The sequence below is a fragment of the Sinocyclocheilus anshuiensis genome, unplaced genomic scaffold (genome assembly GCF_001515605.1).
Source record: "Sinocyclocheilus anshuiensis isolate Anshui unplaced genomic scaffold, SAMN03320099.WGS_v1.1 scaffold96, whole genome shotgun sequence".
Lineage (NCBI taxonomy): Eukaryota > Metazoa > Chordata > Actinopteri > Cypriniformes > Cyprinidae > Sinocyclocheilus > Sinocyclocheilus anshuiensis.
In genome coordinates this window covers 1122375-1143955 of record NW_015554094.1, presented here as the reverse complement: position 1 = coordinate 1143955, position 21581 = coordinate 1122375, and the positions used below count along the sequence as shown (strand labels likewise).

The 21581-nt window shown below is 33.1% G+C and overlaps 3 protein-coding genes across 3 annotated transcripts in view; 2 read left to right on the top strand and 1 right to left on the bottom strand.

Annotated features, from left to right (window-relative positions):
- The window catches only part of LOC107669447 (RNA-binding protein 25-like), a 24195-nt gene extending 21383 nt beyond the window's left edge, over positions 1-2812 (top strand). Inside the window, exons 16-18 of the mRNA XM_016461671.1 lie at positions 910-1008; positions 2069-2116; positions 2197-2812. Of these exons, the coding sequence (XP_016317157.1) occupies positions 910-1008; positions 2069-2116; positions 2197-2289 (240 nt within the window). The 3' untranslated portion in view covers positions 2290-2812. The remainder of the gene's footprint in view (positions 1-909; positions 1009-2068; positions 2117-2196) is intronic.
- Positions 2813-3841: 1029 nt separating this feature from the next.
- Positions 3842-12751, bottom strand: LOC107669459 (eukaryotic translation initiation factor 2 subunit 1-like). Its single transcript, XM_016461697.1, has 8 exons — positions 12598-12751; positions 10088-10330; positions 7089-7168; positions 6854-7005; positions 6666-6772; positions 5345-5442; positions 5116-5259; positions 3842-4225 (listed from the first exon to the last, which is right to left on the bottom strand). The coding sequence occupies exons 2-8, from the start codon at positions 10326-10328 to the stop codon at positions 4100-4102; spliced, it is 948 nt and encodes a 315-aa protein (XP_016317183.1). The 5' UTR covers positions 10329-10330; positions 12598-12751; the 3' UTR covers positions 3842-4099.
- Positions 12752-14725: 1974 nt separating this feature from the next.
- Positions 14726-19424, top strand: LOC107669460 (V-type proton ATPase subunit D-like). Its single transcript, XM_016461698.1, has 9 exons — positions 14726-14946; positions 15586-15703; positions 15831-15910; positions 16006-16073; positions 16168-16212; positions 16937-17040; positions 17165-17231; positions 17332-17410; positions 18779-19424. The coding sequence occupies exons 1-9, from the start codon at positions 14906-14908 to the stop codon at positions 18921-18923; spliced, it is 747 nt and encodes a 248-aa protein (XP_016317184.1). The 5' UTR covers positions 14726-14905; the 3' UTR covers positions 18924-19424.
- The last annotated feature ends 2157 nt before the right edge of the window (positions 19425-21581 follow it).

The window sequence follows — 21581 nt, the reverse complement described above, 5'->3', positions numbered from 1 at the left end:
ACAACAGAGAGAGAATTAAATTCAGCGCTTTTATTTCCAACATGTGCTCATTCATGGCTGTATTATTTAACTCATGCAAAGTTACGTCTTTATTGGGAGAGGATCTTGACGGATTATTTTACATGACTCCGTGAGTTACTCCAAGCTGCATAAACTACATATCAGGCATTTATGTAATGCTGTTATCTTAAATAAAGTTTACTAACTACAGCAAATCAAGTACCTGCACCATGCCGTTGTTGTTGTCTTGTCTCCCCTCAGACGCACTGCAATGGCGATCCTGCGCGCAATTCTCAAAACACCCAAAAGATGGCGCCGTTTATCGGTGAATCCGATATTACAAAACCGATATCCGATTATGGTAAAATGCTTAAATATCGGGGAAAATATTGGTAAATCGATATATCGGTCGATCTCTAATTAAAATGTTTACAATAATGGGATATGAAAATTATACAGTTTAACAACAATTTATTAAAAGTGTAACAAAAAAAAAAAATTTTTAGGTCTCTAATAATTTTTTTTTATTTTTCCCAAATTTTTATTTTTCAGTGTTTCATTTTAATGGTTTAATTATTTTTTTTAAATAATCAAAAAGGCATTTCTAATAACTTTAACAGCTTAATAATTTACTTTTTTTACATATGTAATAGGGCTCTGTGAATATTTTTTTCTTTTTTCAGAAATTCTGTATTTTTTATAAAAAACTGTTGTTTTTTCAGGATTTATAATTTAATACTAATTTATTATCAAAAACTTGTAATCAAGTGAAGGGTTCCAGGATTTAGTCTGTTTTCTCCACATCGTGGAAATCATAGGGCCATATATTTGTGTTTGTGGGCTTTTCTTCTTGTTTTAATGTATGTTTAATGTATAACTTGTGTTTTTGAATGTTTCCACCGTTCACAGGCACTTATGGAGAAGCGTATTCGACCGTGGATCAATAAGAAGATCGTAGAGTACATTGGTGAAGAAGAAGCCACATTAGTTGACTTTGTTTGCTCCAAGGTAAGATGTTTTGTTCTGTTTCTGAATGAAGAAAGAGGCTGAGCGCTGAAGAGGAATAATTTTGCTACATCTTTCAGAATGATAGTGCACAGAAATACTCCGTCATGCGTCCAAATCGTTTTTTGAAACTTTGGTCATGTTCAGCATGAGAATCCAACTCTTTACTGCATGAAATAGCATTAGACCTCCCCTTTAAATGCTGTAGTTGATTTATAAAATAGTAAAATAATTAAAGAATTAAATGTATACGAATGGTATTTAAATGAATTATTTTATTTAATTTTAAAGATGTTTACGATTTATTAATGAAAAGTAAAATATAGTATTTAAATGAATTTTAAAATAATTTTTATTAATGACAGAGTATTTAAACATATTTTTAAACATTTTTCTTAATGAAAAATAAATTGACAGCGTTTTCACAGTATTTAATTGAATAATTTTATTTGATTATTTAAATGATTTTTATGAATGAAAAATAAAATAGTATTTAAATTAATTCATTATTTTTATTAATAAAAATAAACTGAAAAATATATTCAAATAGTATTTAAATGAATTACTTTGTCAATTTATTTTTCATTATTAATGAAAAATAAGAGTATTTAAATGAATTATTTGAATGTTTCATTTTTTTATTGATTAAAGTAAGAAAAATAATTAAAAATAAATAATCAATAAAAAATGAAACATTAAAATAATTCATTTAAACACTCTTATTTTCATTAATAAAGTAATAAAATAATTAAAAATAATTAAAAATAAATATTTTAGATACAATATTTGAATATATGAATTTGTTTATTTTAATAAAATAAAAATACATAATTCATAATAAATTAATTGAAATACTATATGAATACATTTATGAATTTGTTTAATTAATAACATAATTGCTAATAAAATTAATGAAATTTTGAAGTAGAAATACTGAAATGATTTTGTTTAATTTAGTGTTACTTGAATCAGTTTTGACTCCGAATGAGCCTTAAATGCAGTAGATGTTTGAATCTCAGCAGCGACAGTCTTCCAGTCTCCATCTGCTTCTGTGTGTCCTCAGGTAATGGCCCACAGCACACCTCAAGGCATCTTGGACGACGTTGCGATGGTAAGTTTGCTCTTTCGCACAGTTTTGAAGGCATATTTCCACAACTACACAATCTGAACTCTTTACCTCCGTCTCCTCAGGTGCTGGATGAAGAGGCCGAGGTCTTCATAGTTAAAATGTGGAGGTTATTGATTTACGAAACTGAAGCCAAGAAGATCGGCCTCGGGAAATGAACAAGCAGCGAACGCCCATGAACTTTGCTTTTTACTTCCCCTTTGGGCCGGACAGCTCATCTAGATTTCAAAACAACTTGGGAAACTCGACCATTTGTGACCTTTGGAGTTAATTCATATTGAGCCGCGTCCCAGACGCCTCCGTAAGAGCAGCAGCAGCAGCGACGAGTACCGAGAGGAAGAGGTTTGGTTTCTCAGGGCCTTCCTGTTGAATCCGTCTTCAGCGTAGCTACGTCTCGGCCGCTTAGCGCTTCTTTCTGTGAGGAAGCCATTGTAAATTGTTACTGTAATGATTGCCAATCTCGTCTGGGTTGTGATTTTACCGTTTCTGTTCTTTTGGTCGCTCTCACCAACCGAACCAAAGAGTTTTCCCCAGTTGTTTCTCTAAAACTAAAGCAGTTGTGATTGGACCCCGACACTGTTCAGAAGCTCTCGCTAAACTGATTGACATCAAAACGATTGATTGTCTTTGTTTTTGTACTTATCAGTGGATGTGTTTTGAATAAAAGTGAATCTTTTTTTTTTTTTTTTAGTAAAATTTTTTTGTGTGCATTTTAATGTGTCCTGGTTTCAGCTTTGAAGCTGCGCGTCAGTCCATGCATGTTTACTTGGAACAGTAAAATTATTGAATATTAACTTTGGCATAAAAATTGACACTGCATGGTTTATTTTCAGGGTGTGAAGTGATTAATTAGTATACTTATTTAAGGAAGCTTTGCATTTCACACAAGTTAATTCTTCACTTATAGGCCGTTTTTGCATTTGTTTTCATTAAAAAAAATTGTTTCAACTTATAACGCTATTATAATTTTCACTATTTTAATTTTTTTTTACTATTTATATCAGTTTTGGTTAAGTTCAAGTTGAAATTTAAATTACAAAAGTTGCCTTTGCAACTAGCTGAAATTTTAAGTTTATATATATATGATTTTATTTGTCAGTATTTATTCCAAGTAAAAAAAAAAAAGGTCTTAGTAAATTATAATAAACAGGAAAATCTTGCAATACATTAAATGGTTTGAAGTAAAATGTGTGTTTAAGTGAACATTATTAAATATGAACTAATTATGAATTTAACATTTTATGTTTTTACCTGTGAGTGGATTATAATTACAGTAAATACTGGGTAACAATTAGGGTAGTCAAGCAACTAATCAAATTATTAACATTAGATGCTGAGTTAATCTCAAATATTTGCTGGGAAAAAAAATTTTTCTGCTCACCCAAACCTTGATTTTGTCTTAAAACATTTTCATTTATTCATTTTGCATGTAGAAAATAATTCAAAATGCTTAAATCTGAAAATTCTCTAGTTTTGCTAGGTTAAACAATGCTGAAATGTCACTTAGATACTATATTTGAAAACTTTTAAAATGAATATATATAATGTATAAATTGGATTTTTATTTTTGCGAAGTACAATTAAAAAGTTTAACTTGTTTTTTTACGTTCATGTTTCTGACTAGCTATTTTGAATAAAATTTTCACTCGGTCCATACTTTCAAGTATTATTAAACAGTAGCTTTGCAGCATGTCAAGATGTAAATACAGATGCAAAAAAATACAAAACTTCCAGCAACTTTCTAGTATTTTACTGAGATTGCAGCAGAGCGAGAAACAGGTTTTACTTCAGAGAACATCAGTCTTCACTCTGCATTGTTGAATCAGCTTAAATGTTAATATTCATCAGAGCTGTGAAGGGTTAAAAGGCCAAGGTTCAGAAAATCAGCTTTATGATGTTTGTGTAAAAGTGAATTCTCTGCAGCATCAGTTCATCTGAACGGGTTTCTGAGCTGAAGTAGTTGTTGATCTACTCGTCTGTTTTGGCCTCCATCTCCTCCGCGTCGTCATCGCCGTCCACCTCTGCGTTTTCTCGCTCCAGACGCTCCAGCTGCCGCTGCAGTTCTGTCTCGTCTGTGTCCGTCACCACTTTGGGCTGAAGAGAAACATCCATGCATGAGAATGCATTCAGAGCAAACACTTTAATAAAATGTGCTTATATATTGCATTGGATTTTTGTGCTTTTTCTACTCGCTATAGTACTGCACTATGTATTAATTTAATCCAATTTTTAAAAAAGGGAAAAAATATAGTTTAAGAAAGCATTGCTTCATACAGTGTTCAATGGATCTGAAAGAATTTAAAAAATAAATATATAATTATTACTTATTACACTTTTCTCTAAATTTTCTCTATATATTGCATTGTTATTTCTACTCACTATAGTACTGTACTATATTAATTTATTTAAATCCTATTTTTAAATTGTTTATTTTAATCATTTATTTAATCAATACTATTTTAATCAATTAATTTTTGATGTATGCATACATTTTGCATTGTATTTTTTGTTTCATTACATTTTTTCTACTCACTATAGAACTGTACTATGTTTTAATCCTTTTTTAATTTTATTATTTTTAACCCATTTTTATTTTAATCTGTATTTTGTGTATCTTATTCATATTTCTTTATTATTTTAGGTATTTATTTGTATTTAGTTTATATCATCTCAATCATATTTTCTTTTCATTTATTCATTACACTGTTTTCTTTACATTTGGTCTCCAGATGCCAGTTTGAAAACCCTCAACCTACTGTATTCTGTATATTGTAAATAATATCTTGTATACTGCATGATGAGAAACATTCATGCATGAGAATGCAATTAGAGCAAATACTTTTATACAATGCGCATATACAGTATATTGCATTATATTTTTGGTTTCTCCGTTTTTTAAAGAGGTCTAAACTCAAAAACAGTGCAAAAAGATGACGTGTATTCAGTGCGATTTAGTACATTTATGAAGCTCTAAAGTGTCTGACCTCCATCTGGACATTGAAGACTCCTCGCTTCTCCTCGATGCGCTCCTTGATGGCGGTCATGGCCTGGTGGAGCACTGACAGACCCTCGGTGCGCTCCAGAGTGGTGGTGGTCATGACGTATCGCGGCGGTGCAATCAGGTTTATCTGAAAGCAAAACGACGCACTTTTAATCACAGAGTCTGCAGCACATGAACCTGGCAGAGCAGAATATAAAGGAAGCTGATCGCACCTTGATTGGCATGGCCTCTGTGGAGCAGTTAAGCCCCGCCCTCAGAGCGTCTTTGACAGCATCAATGCCTTCATATCCATAACACGCCACCTCAATGTCTGTCCACGGGATAAAGCAAACATCATGCTAAACATACATGAACGTATATATGGCACATATGAAAGGGAGAACAAAATAGTTTTTTTTGTTTTTTGAACTTTGTACTATGTCTTAATTTTAATCAAATGTTTTTAGTGTTTATTTTAATCCATTTTTATTTTAATGAATTTTATTATGATTTATTTAAATCTGCTTTTTATGTATTTTTAATTTTTTCTTCTTTGAACCTTAAATACATTAAAAAGGAAAGCAATTAATAAAAAGCTTGGCTTCGTAGAGTATTTAATGGATCTGAAAGAATTTTTTTTTTTAAAGAATACATTTTTTATTTATTTTTTCATATATAAACACTTCTGTTCAAAAGTTTGGGGTTCAAAAATATTTTTAAGTAATATTGTGAAATATTATTACAATTTAAAATAACTTTTCTATTTATTATTATCAGTGTTGAAAACAGTTCGTATTAATTTCTTTAAAAAACAAATCTAAATGACTAGTATATATATGATTTTTTTCAAAATTACTGAAGCCTCATAGATTTTTTGCATTTGAAAACATTTGAAAATGCAGAGAATATTTGAAAAGAGAAGTAAAAAAAAAAAAAAAAAGTAAATAAATATATGGAAGTTACAGTGTCTGTCATGGTTGTGGATTACTGGCTGGAAACAAAAATAATAAATAATAATAATAAAACTAACTAGTGCTGTCAAATGATTAATCGTGAGTAATTGCATCCAAAATAAAAAAAATTTGTTTACAAAATATATGTGTGTGTACTGTGTATATTTATTATGTATATATATAAATACACAAACATACATGAATGAATTAAAAAAATATTTAAATGTATATATATATATATTTTTTTTTTTTTCAAATATAATTTATATTATATATTAATATTTTATATATAAAAAAACATTTTTCTTAAATATACACATGCATGTGTGTGTATTTATATATACATAATAAATATACACAGTACACACACATATTATGTAAACAAAAAACGTTTATATTGGATGCGATTAATCGTTTGACAGCACTAATAATAATATAAATTATAATTAATAATAAATAATTATAGAAAGTTTAATTAAATAAAAGTTTAAAATTAACTACAATTTTTTTTTAAGTTTAAAAAATGTTACAATACTTTTAATTACTCTGCACTGGAACTATCTGCATTGTGAAAAGTGCAACAGATTTTTATGATAAATACCCGCTCTGATTTTGACAGCCTGTGGAGTGAGGCGTCTGTTGATGTTGTCGATGAGCACGTCCCTCTCCTCCTCTGTCAGATCCAAACCGTCCAGGATGGAGGGATCGCTGGAAATAAAACAAGAAAATAAGCAAAACATTTTCATGTTCACTTAAAAGTCTTTCTCCGTTTAGTGCTTGAACACTCACGACACGGCCTGTTTGAAGACGTCATAGGCGCCGTATCCAGGCTTCTTGTATTTCTCGTCAAACACCCAAGCGGTTCGCTGGAACAAACTCTCCAGCTGTTCGTCCTTAGTGTACTCCAACACTTCAGCCACATGCCGTAAAATACTGTACACCTGCAGCACAATGACCACAACATCTTCAAACCACACAAAAAACACAGAATTTTACTTCCATTTTCGAAAAAATGCATACTCACGGTTTTAGATTTGGTGAATTTATCCTCACACTTGATGGCTTCTTCCGGAGACACTCTTCTCTTGGACAAATCAATGTATCCTAAAGAAAAAGAAAGAAAAACACCTCGAAATGGTCAAATGTAAAACCAGGGTTGGAAATTAATGGGGGCCTGTGACAAAAATGCCACACAAATACAAGATAAAGGGGCACAAATTGACCCTGCACAACTGAATTAAATCTATTATGACTGTCACGATTAAAATGAAATATGAAAATTTATGAAAACTGTCAATTTGCGGAATTACATTTAGATATGCGCACGTTACATTAGACTAGACTAACAACCAATCACACGCGTTTTTGTTGAGCTTATGGATGCAATGGCCAATCAGAGGCGTTTCGGTTTGTCAGCGATGACAATGCGCTGTTTAGTTTGGTCAAAGTCCCTTTAAGGCAAGTCATTTCACTCGGCGGCCATCTCCTATCTCATCAAATTCTCCAAAACTGTTCACCAAGCTTACGATTAAATTTCATATTTGAAATCACCAATGAAATCTGACAACAACTGTTGTTTCTTTTGCTCAAATAGCGTCAAAAAAGCGTATTTTTCTCAGAACGCTGACGGTTTCTATAGCAACCGGGACTTCTAACGGCAGCTGCAGTGACGCAATGACTTTACCGATTAGTGATTGGCTCTTTTACTCAGAAGGCGGGGCCATATTGAGCGTTGCATTTTTCCCCATTCAAAACTATACGACTGACACGTATTGAGTATCGCATACTTCCCTACTATATAGTATGTGAAAAACAGTATGTGCACAAAAAATACAAATTTTTTACTCAATCACTTTTTAAAATCATTTACTCACCCTCATATTACTTCAAACCTGTATGAGTTTCTCTCTTCTGTTAAACACAAAAGAAGATATTTGAAGAATTTTGGTAACCAAAAAGTAGAGTAGAGTATATCTTTATTGTCCACCAAGGTGGAAATTTTTCTTTGGCTCACCAATACATAAAAAGACTAAACAGACAGTTTAAAAATATATATATATTGATAGACAATTCATGCCGATATCAGTCACTTGCAGAGTTGAGGATTTTAATGGCATTAGGAATAAAAGACCTCTTAAGGAATCTGATAGCGCCTTCCATTCTTCAAAGGCTCAAACTGACGAGAACCGAGATGACGAGAGGATGAGAACCATCTGCTAGAATACTCCTCACCACCTTCTTTGTTCTTTCAGCGTAGAGTTGTGTTAAGGGCTTCTGTATCTGACCTACTATTTTACTTTACTATCCCATGAGGCCACGGGAGAGGATTTATGAATGGCAGTGAAGCGACGCAGCTGACGCTGTGGTAGGTCATGTGACAGTAACAACATGGCAGATGTAGTGCCAAAGCCACCAGAAGGCAAGCCTGCAACCTTTGGCAGTACGTGGGAAAGGAGACCAGAGGCCGTTTTGTTTGAATGGATGTCAATGGAGGAGAGGCTTCACTACACCGAATAAACAGCTTTTTAGAGGAAACAGCTTATCATTTAATGAATCGACAGCCTGTTGGCTAATCTTCAACAATGCTTTTGGATTGAACTATTTTTAGAGTTTACACCGGAAAAAATGCGGTTTTATAAGAGAAGTCACTGACTTTTTGCGACAGCTGGGATTCAGCTTACGATATTTCTCATTCATTCCTATGGTATCCGTAAACGGTGATTGAGTGTCGCACAACTCTGAAATTCAATTATGTCAAAGCTGTAATGTGATTGGTTACTAAAGCACACGTGATCCAAGTTGACGTTACGCTTTCTCCAATAGTAAGTAACACAGACCCTCTCATCTCCCTATAGTAAAACAATCTCTGGTACCCTCATTCATACTATATAGAATGTACTTTTTTAACGGTTGTGAAGTAAATTCAAATTCAAATGTAGTACCTTTAGACAGTACGTGGTTTCGGATGCACCGACCATTTGGTTTGGTCAGCTCTGAAAACGAGCAAACCGTTTAAATTGTTCAGCACTGAAATGTTTTGTTGAGTGTGAGTTCACTGTCTGAATTCTGCACGCTCGCGAATTCTCTCATCATAAACAACGAAGTGCAGCTATGATGCAAATAATAGATTTATTTCAAGTGATTATTACGGGATTTTTTGCATAACTTGCGCTAGACTAGACTAACGTCATGAACCGACGTTAGCCAGAATATGACGTGCCGTTTCTACATATGTATTCTATTAATCAACATTAATGAGCATTATTACACCATAGAGAGCAATAATGATTTTTATCATAATATTGTAGCCCTGTGAGTTCCTGCTTTTTAAAAGTACAATTTATATACAGTTTTAAACAGTTGTTTGTTGTTATGGGTAACAGTTTAAAGTATTCTGATGGATTGAAGGAAGTGGTTAAAGGGGTCATATGATGCGATTTCAATTTTTTCGTTCTCTTTGGAGTGTTACAAGCTCTTGGTGCATAAAGAAGATCTGTCAAGTTGCAAAGACTAAAGTCTCAAATCCAAAGAGATATTCTTTATAAAAGTTAAGAGTCAACCACGCCTACCTAAAACGGCTCGTTCTAACACGCCCCCACATACCTACCTCACTATGTGGGAAGATTTGCATAACGCCGCCCAAATGTTCAAGCAAAGAAAGAAGACGTAACTTTTATTCTCGCTGTAGTTTTGTTGTTGCCGTGTGTTTCGTTGTGAAAGTGAAACTACTTTGTTTGGTCTTCCAAAAGAGGACGATATCTGCTTCGTCATGCCTGGAGCTGATCCGTGCTGGTCGCTGAGGAAATACATCAACTTCGCGCTGTGGATCACCGGATCGGCTTTCACCGTGGACGAAGCGGAGTCCAGCCCGGGGTCGTCACATGTGGTTGCTGCAAGCCCGCCGGCCTCCGCTCACTCTAGCCGCTGGCTCTTTTGGAAGGATACGACTAGAAATCAGTGTTAAATAATGTTATTTTTAGCAACATCATATGACCCCTTTAAAGTAAGACAGCACATCCTCACCCTTCTCTTTGTCCACTCTGATGACCACCACACATTCGTTGCGTCCGATGCGGATGAGTTTGTTGATGGAGCGGATGCGTCTGCGGGACAGTTCGCTCAGCAGGATCATGCCCTCAATGTTGTTGTACTCCAGCAGACTGACATACGCGCCCATCTCAGCGATGGAGCGCACGTTCACCATCACCACATCCTCCACCTCTGGGAAGCGGTGCTGGTAAAACCTACAGCTGAGGCCCGGCATCTCTACGCAACACAATAAATGCACAACATCATACCTACACTTTGATTTGAGATATTTTCATTTATTTTATGTGTTGACTTGTGTATTTTTTATAAATTATTTTTATTCATTTAATTTAAAATTATTTTCAAAATAATATTTTTTGAGGTTTCTGAAATGTGTATATTTTTGTAAACGAATTGCAAATATTTTTTGAGTTTGAAGAGCTTGTTAAAAATATACAATGAGAACATATCAAAACAATGCAGGCGATAACTAGTAATCCTTTACTGAGCACGAGACTGCATTCATTTTTATCAGATCTGATGTCTGATTTATTTCCATTAGTCCTATTAGATATACAGTCAACTGGTTTTTAGTCTTTTAGATGCCACAGAAACCCAAATATGATCATTCTGAAGTAAGGGACCCCCACTGTAAAATTTAAAAGGCAGCTATATATTTGCATCTATAAAGAACCAATTTATACTGTAAAAAAATACATTTATATTATAAATATGATTTGGAAAATATTTAGTTTGTATTAAGTTAAGGTATTAAGTTTGTTCCTATCCTACACACTATCAGAGTTATTATAGTTGACAAAAATGTTTTTTAGTATATTTAACTAAAAATGAAAATTAAAACCATAAAAAAAACATTTTCATTCTTTTTATTTCAGCTAGTTGCCAAGGCAACATTACTCATTTTAATTTAGTTTAACTTGATGTACTAAAATAACTAAAACAAAAATTAATAAAACTATATTACACACACACACTAAATTACTAATATATATCTCTCTCTCTCTCTCTCTCTCTCTCTCTATATATATATATATATATAAAGTACTAAAAATGTAACTAAATGAAAGACAGAAAATATAAAAATAAAAACTGATTCAAAATATTAATTAAAAACTATAATAGCATCTCAATTAATCTGAAATAACACTGTTCACTATAGTACAGTACTGTGCATTATTTTATTTCAATCGATTTTTTAATTTATCCATATTCATTTTTTATTTGTTGTATTTATTTTTTTAATGCCATTATTTTAATCTCAATTTTATTTGTCAATATTTTTCTCTAAACTTGAAAACCCCTGGTGTACAGTATTCTGTGTATCCTCCTGAAAACCATAAAAAACTGTTTTGTAAATTTTGTTGTTTTCTATGTCATTACATTAGTTGGAGCATTAAAAAAACAAACGTAGAAATTTTTTTTTTTGAAAAAACATATTTAAGATATTTTATTCATATAAGTTTTTCAAAAAATAAAAATAAAAATAGAAAATGCATGTATAGGCAAAAACAATGACTTGTTTTTTTCATTCACCAATCAGTTTTTAGGTTTCAGGCTATTTTTAGCCAAACTTTGTACAAAGATGATTCTCAACTATGTTATGAAAGATATAACAGAATGATTTGATACACTGCTATACTTTATGGAATATGTGCATAAAATGTCCATAAACTGGTATTCCGATGCATCTACACATTGCATCTAATTTGCACATTAATGTGTTCTTGAGGCAAACCATAATGAAAAAAGAAGTGGTATAATGGGAGTAATAACTTGGCAACATTTTCATAAGAATATCTCATATTTCATAGGAATATTGTTCTATAATTTCTTCTTGTGTTTCCCCAAAATGCCTGATTAACAGCCGTTTGTCCTGGTGTCCTCTACAGAAGACCTGTTTCGTAACAAAAAATCATATTCCAATCACATTTTTCTGAGATGTTTATTCACGACAAACAATTGGAAAATTAGCCAGATATAAATGATAATTGCTAAATATTACCATATTTCCCTAAGAGTGCTAAATTTGATCATTCTGTCAATATCAGTCATATTTAAAGCCCTGAATGTGCTCAGTACAGGACATCCAGACTGAAAACTGTGTTCTCAGAGAAATTCACTAATGTCCTAGTCTACAGAGAACAGAAGTCTGTGCCATTGCCTGCTTTATAATGTATTTATAATGTAAATAATATGTTGTATATTGTATAACGTGTAGTTTATGTTCAATGTTGCACTGTTCACCTCATTTACACAATGTTTACATATTTCCCTGAAGATTTCAAAAAGTGCATCTATCTAGCTATCTATCTAAGGCATCTATTGTATTAAGCTGTTTATTGCTCAGTGTCTGATCTGATCATCAGTGAAGAGCGCATGCGGCACATGCTGTTTGACAGCACTCATTCAAACCCTCGTTACATCTCTAACACGAGCTCCACATGAGCCCAACGATCACAGAAGAACAGGTAACTCATTCCCACCTGACACTTGTCACAATCGGCTCACTTTAGACCCTTTAAATCTCCAGAAACTGTAGTTTTCAGCGAGCGTTAGTTGCCCATTGATCCTGCGAGCCGAGAAAGAACGAAGCAGCAGCAGGATGTTGCGTCACCGCGGCCGCCGTCAATCACACTTCAGAATAAAAGTCACGTATGCACGTTTTTAAGAGGAGATTTCACAAATAAAGTTATATAGAAACAGATTCTTTACAAAGTAAAATCATCTCATATCCTCCGATAACACATGGATGTGCTGAAATCAGAAAAGACAACGACAAAAAGCAAAGTAAAAATAATATTAAAAAGCATATTAATAAAACATTAAAGGGGTCATCGGATGCCCATTTACCACAAGTTGATATGATTCTTTAGGGTCTTAATGAAAAGTCTGTTTTTGTAGCATTTCCCTTTAAATGTTAATGAGCTCTGCTGACCCCGCCCCTCTCTTCAGAGCTTCCAGAGAGACTGTTTACTTTAGCCGCTTGCTAATTAGCACATTATTAGGAAAGGCGATTTGCAAAGATTCATTACAAAACATTATACTCACTTCTTCTGTAGGTGAAGCTGGATCATGAATGATTCGCGCGAACATAGACGCATTTAGGTAGATCGGGGGTGCATTCCCTTCAGAAACAAACGTAATCCACTGCGTCTTCAGCGGCTCAGATGTCGGGAGTAAATGACGACTGCTGTTCATTATTACATCCAACAACAGAACACCTCAATCGCTTGTTAGGAGTCATTCTTGTCTACATCTGCTCCGGCGGTGAAACAATGGCGGACTGATGACAGCTCACTCAGGGCGGAGCTAAGGTAAGACACCAGTCCAGTCTGTGCTGAAACGCTACTGTCAATCAAACTATCGTGGGAGGGGCCTGTCTGTGTGACGTCACACTGACAGGCATCTGAGATCGGCTCGATTTGAGAAAGGGGAAAAAATTTAACCAGATTAAACAAAAAGAACACCGGGTGGATTTTTATCATTATAGGGTGGTTGTGTACACACACTGCCAACACACATTTCAGTTCAAACAACTTGTAAAAGTGCATGTAGCATCCTATGACCCCTTTAAGCAAACTATATAAAATAAAAGGTCAATTTCTTTTTAGGGAAACAAAACAAATTGCATTACTGTAATTCTTGCTGAGCGTTATTTACAACCCTACAAAATCCCCAACTTTTTGTAAATGGTCTCTCCTTTTTTGACAAACGTTTTAATAACAGTTTTATAAGAAACTCCTTTAATGTTGTCTCCAATCCTCCATGTAGCCTAAATCAAAATGGCTTAAACCTCACTGTATATTTTGGCATAGCATTTGGATATTACCATATAAATATGTTATTTATAAAGCAAAAGAAGTACTTTACAAAATTATTCACAGATGTTATCCTGTAAATGTAGATATATTCATAGTGTTTGTGATAGGCTAAATGTACCTTTTGTAATATAATAGTAGAAGATATTGAACATTTATTTTTCTATTGCCCTTTTTCTATTTCATTTTGAGTTGACTTTAAAATAACAAAAAAAAAAAAATTAAACAAAGCCCTTCATTTAGAACCTCATGATATTTTACTTTGTTTTCAAAACCCATATTTTTCTGAAAAGCAAAACTACATTATTAATCTGTTAATAGTTTCAGCTAAGTTTTATATTCACAATTCAAAAATAATTAAAAAGAACCATCATATAATTATAATATTAATATATATATATATAATCATAATATTAACTTTTGTAACACTGATCTTAAAATATATTTGGAAACCCTTTCTAATATGAGATCACAAAATAAGAAGCTTGTAAACATTCTAAAGCTTTTCAGATTTATGTAACTGCGCTAATATTACATAGCACTTTTTTATCCTAGTATTTTTTTATGTTTATGTTAATTTTATGTTTTTTTTTTAAATTTTTTTTAATATGCTTTAAACTGTACACCATTGCCTAATATTTGCCTTGTACCTGTATGTGATGTAACTAAATAAATAATAATAATAATAGTAATAATAAAAAATAAAAAGCGTTATTTTGAAATGTGAAAACCGCTACGTACGGATATACACGCACGGAAGTGACGCGACCAATCGCCGCGTTCAGGAGGAATCACATGACCTCCAGTCAGCTGATCAAATCTTACGTCTTGTATCCAGGGGTCATAGCCATGGGATTATAATCATTTAATCGTGATATTAAATAAACTGTCACTATATTTAAACTGTATATTTGACGACTTCAACAGCAAAGCGTCTCAGTAGTTTGATACAGTGTTTAAAAAAAGAAAAAAAATGTCCGGAAAAGATCGTATCGACGTATTTCCCTCTAGAATGTGAGTATTACGGCTCATAAAGGCAAATCAGAATCTGATTCATACATATTTTATCAGTTTATGGTTTTATAAAGCAGGTACGATCTCAAAGCACGAACTACGATCATATTAAATGCGCTGGAGTCGTGCTCGTGCATCTTTAATATTTGTATAGAATGTGTTGCTTTGTTGTTTTGTAGTTGCACATTTTAAATATATGATGCATTTTATATACATTTCGTATGTGTTTAAATATTGCACAAACACGCATATCATATTTGTCAATATATTATAATGCAGATACATTTTGGCTAATAAATATATAACTATATGATGGATGGCAATATTTTGGATACATATAAATAATGTGAAACTAAATCGTGCAGTAATTCATAAGAGGAAGTGATATTATTCACAGTCATGCGAGCCCTTCTATAACTTGAGAGATACTGAACAAAAATGCATAGTATATATATAACCTATAATAGTGCAATTTATACAATAAAAAAAAAATCACATAAGAAAAATAAAATGTAAAATATATGTGCATTTTTTAGGAAGTATGAAAATGTAATCGTATGCAAATTGCATGCCTGAAATGTCATACTGTTCCCTTAAAATGTATTAAACGCTGTATTCTATACTTTTTTGTTGCATCAGGGCTCAGACCATTATGAAAGCTCGACTGAAAGGAGCTCAAACTGGCCGGAATTTGCTGAAGAAGAAAGCCGATGCTCTGTCCATGCGATTTCGTCAGATTCTTAGGAAAATCATTGAGGTATAACATCATACCTGTGCTTTTTAAAATGTATTTTATATGTTGTATATATGGTGTGTTTTTTGTCATAGTTTTTTAATTGAATATTATTTTTCGAAATGATGATGTGACTATTTTAATCTTTCAGACTAAGACGCTGATGGGAGAGGTGATGAGAGAAGCCGCCTTTTCATTAGCTGAGGCCAAATTTGCTGCTGGTGACTTCAGGTAGTTAAAAATCACATTAAAGCAAAGCTTTTCATAAATATGATGCATCACAGGACGAACCTGGCACCAGGTCTCACCAAATTCTGTCCCATCAGTACTACGGTCATTCAGAATGTGAATAAGGCCCAGGTGAAGGTCAGAGCAAAAAAGGACAACGTTGCAGGTTTGCGAGCTAAATGACGTCTTATGTGAAAAACTGGCCGATTTCTTCTTTAATTGATCGCCTTGTCATGAGCGTCACCTGTGTTTGTTCTCAGGAGTTACTCTACCGGTGTTTGAGCATTATCAGGAGGGAGGAGACAGTAAGAATCATATTCCGTTTATGTTCTAAAGGAACAGTTCACCCAAAAATGAACGTTTGCTGAAACTGTGCTCACCCTCAGGCCATCCAAGATGAGTTTGTTTCTTCATCAGATTTGGAGAAATGTAGCATTGCATCACTCGCTCAGCAATGGATGCTCTGCAGTGAATGGGTGCCGTCAGAATGAGAGTCCAAACAGCTGATAAAAACATCACAATAATCCACACCACTCCAGTCCATCAGTTAATGTCTTGTGTAGTGAAAAGCTGCGTGTTTGTAAGAAGCAAATCCATCAAAGCAATTTAACTGTTGCTAATATTATGGATTATAGACTCGTATTTTGGCCGGAAGCAATGGTTTGATGTTAAAAGGGTCTTAATGATGGATTTGTTTCTTTTTGCTTCACAAGATGTTAACTGATGGACTGGAGTGGTGTGGATTACTTGTGGATTATTGTGATGTTTTTATCAGCTGTTTGGACTCTCATTCTGACGGCACCCATTCACTGCAGAGCATCCATTGCTGAGACAGTGATGCAATGCTACATTTCTCCAAATCTGATGAAGAAACAAACTCATCTACATCTCGGATGGCCTGAGGGTGAGCACATTTTCAGTAAAAGTTCATTTTTGGCTAAACTATTCCTTGATTAACATATACCTGTGAAACTGGAGATCGTTTGAACACTTTCAGGTGTCATTTCAGGCATTTTTTCTTGTCTGTAGGTTATGAGCTCACTGGTTTGGCCAGAGGTGGAGAGCAGCTGTCTCGGCTGAAGAGGAACTACGCCAAAGCAGTCGAGCTTCTTGTAGAGCTGGCCTCACTGCAGGTATGAATATATTTATTCATATCCATAAAAGAAAATTTGACAAACCATGAAAAATTGTTGTAGTTTTTTTTTTTTACATTTAATACAAATTTCTCAATGTCTTATGTGATTCATTCACATACAGACCTCTTTTGTGACGCTGGACGAGGCCATTAAGATCACAAACCGCCGTGTGAACGCCATCGAGCACGGTGAGATCTCACAGCCGCCTCGGAATGAGAATGAAACCTTCAGGCTTCTTGTAAAGAAAAAAAACGAGATAATGTGATGCTCGTGTGTTTTTCCTCTCAGTGATTATTCCCAGGATCGAGCGCACGCTCACGTACATCATTACTGAGCTGGATGAACGAGAGCGAGAGGAATTCTACAGGTGAGACTGTAGTGCAATATAGCCAGATCATGCGACAACAATGTAGCATACTACTGCTTCAAAAGCTTATTGCTTTATCTACATCAGTGTTATTTTAGTATCATTGAGATAATATTATAGCTTTAAATTCGTTTGTTTTTATTTTTTATTTTAGATAAAGTTTTAGTAATTTTGTTGTGTTTTTGTAATTTTTTTGTATTTTGTTTCTTTTTAAATATATTTAATATATAGTTTTTTTATTTAGGTTTTAGTTCATATATAAATGAAAGTGAGAAATGTTGCCTTGGCAACTAGTTGAAATAAAATACATTTTTGTTATTTTATGTTTTTTCTAGTGCTGTCAAACGATTAATCACATCCAAAATAAAAGTTTTTGTTTACATAATATATGTATGTGTACTGTGTATATTTATTATGTATATATAAATACACACACATACAGTAAATATTTAGAAAATATTATTATATATAAATATATTTAAAATATAAACATAACATTTTTCTTAAATATATACATGCATGTGTTTGTATTTATATACACGTAATAAATATACACAGTATACACACATATATTATGTAAACAAAAACATTTATTTTGAATGTGATTAATCGTTTGACAGCACTAGTTTTTTCATTTAACATTTATTTCAAGTAACTGAATTTTTTTATGGTTATGATTTTAGTTTTAATTTACTATAATAACCCTCATCTATATATGAAATTGGTTTATGTATCAAAATATCAATACTTATTAGAGGTCGACTGATATTGGAGTTTGATGATACAATAATAATTTGTTTGAAGAATTGTAATAACCAGATTATTGTGCTGATACAGGTAAAATCTATTTATAAAACATGTTAAATAATATTCTTATTCTTTCCTTCCGTTAATGATAAACAATCCCAAAATGCACTGGGACTCTTGTTTTGAAAAGTCTTTGTCTTACTACTTCCAGCCACTCATTCAGAATGATGAGGAAAATAATATATGCAATCTTACAGCTATCTACAACAAATTATAATAAAAACACCATAAAATAAATTCATAATTTATCATTTTAATAATCAAATTAGCCCATATTGCGATTCCTGTTTTTCCGTCCCCAAATTTAAGACCTCTTAAAATTATTAATATTTATTGTTACTTCTGTTACCATTTATTTAAGATTTTTTATGACTTTAAATGTAATAAAACTTGACTTTTTAAGGAACCTGATACAAAGAATGCTGCTTTTAGCAGTCCAAATGAAATATTATATTTATATTAACATTATATAAATAAGTATCATAAATAATATTTATATAGGCCAAAATAAGATAATCAGAATATTCACCAACCCTTCATCATCCTGCTTTCCCGTCGCAGGCTCAAGAAGATCCAGGAGAAGAAGAAGCAGCACCGTGAGAGGACGGAGAAGGAGAACGCCCAGCGTAAGGCTCAACTGGGCCCGATCGCCGAGCCCATGAACATGCTGAACGATGAGGCCGACGAGGACATGCTGTTTGAATGAGATCTGTGCTGAACCCACAAACCACATCATATTTATTCTTTGTGCCTGTAAGGCCGAGCTTTACGGGAAAAGTGGAAAATCTTGTTTTGTGTATGTTGGTGCCGTGTCACTTCTTTTGTTTAGGATGAGTAGTACATCACAGATGCTGCAAAAATGTGCAGGTGGATCATCTGAATCCAAAAACCATTTAAAGGGGAAGTTTTTTTTTTTTTTTATGTCTGAACAGAAAAGAAAACCTGTAAAATAGTTTAAATGAATTAAAATGACCATCCCATTGAATTGTACTTATAAGCATGCGTGTTAAACCAGTGCAACCTTCTCCGTTATCTAGTGTGTGATAACTGAGAGTATTCTGTGGTCAAATAGTTCAATGTTGACATAATCCTTACCGAACATCAGCCCAGATTCTTCCTCATGCCCAGTTGCTGGTTCTCCATGCAAATGTGTACTCAAATCTCACTTCCTATGAATTTAAGTTCAATAAATGTTGTACATGGTCAATTTGCTGATTAGTTAGTGTGATGAACACAAAATGGGTTGCAAATGCATGTTGACTTTAAACGTTTAAAATCAAACTTATAGCCAAAGCTTGTTTCTGACATGGGATAAAAAAATTAAAAAAGGTAATAGCCCCATTTTTAATATCACAATTGTGACATTTTTCTTTTATATATTCTAGAATTGCAGTATATATAAACTCACAATTCTGAGAAGTCGCAACTGCGAGAAAAAAAAGTTTAAATGTATATTATTCTGTGGCAGAAACATAAAACTTAGAAATAATTGTGAGATTACATTTCAAAAACTTTTATCCAGTGGCGGAAACAGGCTTCCATATAAGGTAAATGTTGCATTATTTAAAACAATATTATATTACTTTAATTTACTTAAAAAATAAAAATCTAATTCACATATTCACTAAATTTCAATGCAGAAATAAATGTTAAATCAAGAAATGAACATGTGCTTCAGTGGTTTTGCACTCATAAACTGTTAAGCGTTGCATATATACCATTACGCCAACTTTTTAATTGAACTTTTTTAATGAAAAACAATTTTAACATTAGTTTTGGCTTAGGTATTGTCAAATCATACATTCAACACGTTTTACATTCAATGTCAATGTGTAATATGTTACCTTACTGATATAAGAACACTGAAACAGATTTACAGCTTTATGAAACTGCTCACAAATATCCTCCATGATGAGGAAACACTTTAATTATGTATCTACATTTAAAAAATAAATGTTTTCTTCTTTTTTTTTACAGGTATGGAAATGTTAGAGGTGAAATACTACAAGCACAAAATATGGTAAAACAATATTGCAAAAATCTCCACAAAACTTATGGAAGTCCATATTGCAGCAATTCAGGCCTGTTTGGAATGGAAAAATACTGTACTGCATACTGTGCACAATGTACAGCATACTATATTTATGTGAATACATCAATTGAATTTATGTATACACATAAATAAGTATGTTTAAAAGAATAATTCACCCAAAAATTCAAATATGCTGAAATGTACTCACCATCAGTCCATCCAAGATGAAATGTAGCATTGCATCAGTGTCTCAGCAATGGATGCTCTGCAGTGAATGGGTGCCGTCAGAATGAGAGTCCAAACAGCTGATAAAAACATCACAAAAATCCACAAGTAATCCACACCACTCCAGTCCAGCAGTGAACATCTGGAGAAGACAAAAGCTGTGTGTTTGTAAGAAACAAATCCAGCATTAAGCTATTTTAACTTTGAACTCTCACTCCAGTGAAAAAGTCCTGTTCTCTCACATCAAAATCCAGCCACATATTTGTTTAGAACTGTTTGGTTTTTGCTTGTAAACAGTGCTTGATCCGTGCAGATTTCTCTCCTGATTCAGACCAGATGACTTTTTAACTGGAAGAAGCAATATTATGGATAGAAGCAACAGTCTGAAGTTAAAAACGTCTTGATGTATCTGTTTCTGTCAAACACGCAGCTTTTGTCTTTTCAAGACATTAAACCAGGGGCGTAGATTACGCGGGGGACGTGTCCCCCCCACTTTTAATATCACGTAAATTCGTCCCCCGCACTTTTTCGGGGCAAGTGTGTTCGCATAGAGGTTTTCAAGAGCCCGTGTGAATAAATATAGATTTCAATTCAAAGAGACAGGATAGTCTGTGCATGATCTGATGTTTTATTCGGACCCAGAATAAGGCGAGATGAACATCACGGAGCGCTAAACACTCATGCAGTGTATGTTTCATTCATACTCGACTACCAGTCAAAAGTTTTTGAACAGTAAGATTTTTAATGTTTTTTAAAGAAGTCTCTTCTGTTCACCAAGCCTGCAGTTATTTGATCCAAAGTACAGCAAAACAGTAAAAAAATGTAAATATTTTTACTAGGCTATTTCAAATAACTGTTTTCTATTTGAATATATTTAAACATGTAATTTATAGTGATTTCAAAGCTACATTTTTAGCATCATTACTCCAGTCACACTATCCTTCAGAAATCATTCTGATATTCTGATTTGCTGCTCAAAAAACATTAATAATAATAATAATAATAATTTAAAAAGTTTATTGAGCAGCAAATCAGCATATTAGACTGATTTCTGAAGATCATGTGACACTGAAGACTGGAGTAATGATGCTGAAAATTCAGCTTTGA

What these genes read in the sequence shown, in the direction of transcription:
- LOC107669459 (XM_016461697.1), bottom strand. Translation starts at nt 10,328, where the DNA reads ATGCCGGGCCTCAGCTGTAGGTTTTACCAGCACCGCTTCCCAGAGGTG. An exon ending in CAGAGTGGACAAAGAGAAGG is followed by an intron (nt 7,169 to 10,087) that starts GTGAGGATGTGC and finishes CTTTTTCTTTAG; the next exon opens with GATACATTGATTTGTCCAAG. An exon ending in GTCTTCAAACAGGCCGTGTC is followed by an intron (nt 6,773 to 6,853) that starts GTGAGTGTTCAA and finishes TTTTATTTCCAG; the next exon opens with CGATCCCTCCATCCTGGACG.
- LOC107669460 (XM_016461698.1), top strand. Translation starts at nt 14,906, where the DNA reads ATGTCCGGAAAAGATCGTATCGACGTATTTCCCTCTAGAAT. An exon ending in AAAAAAGGACAACGTTGCAG is followed by an intron (nt 16,074 to 16,167) that starts GTTTGCGAGCTA and finishes GTTTGTTCTCAG; the next exon opens with GAGTTACTCTACCGGTGTTT. An exon ending in TTATCAGGAGGGAGGAGACA is followed by an intron (nt 16,213 to 16,936) that starts GTAAGAATCATA and finishes TCTTGTCTGTAG; the next exon opens with GTTATGAGCTCACTGGTTTG.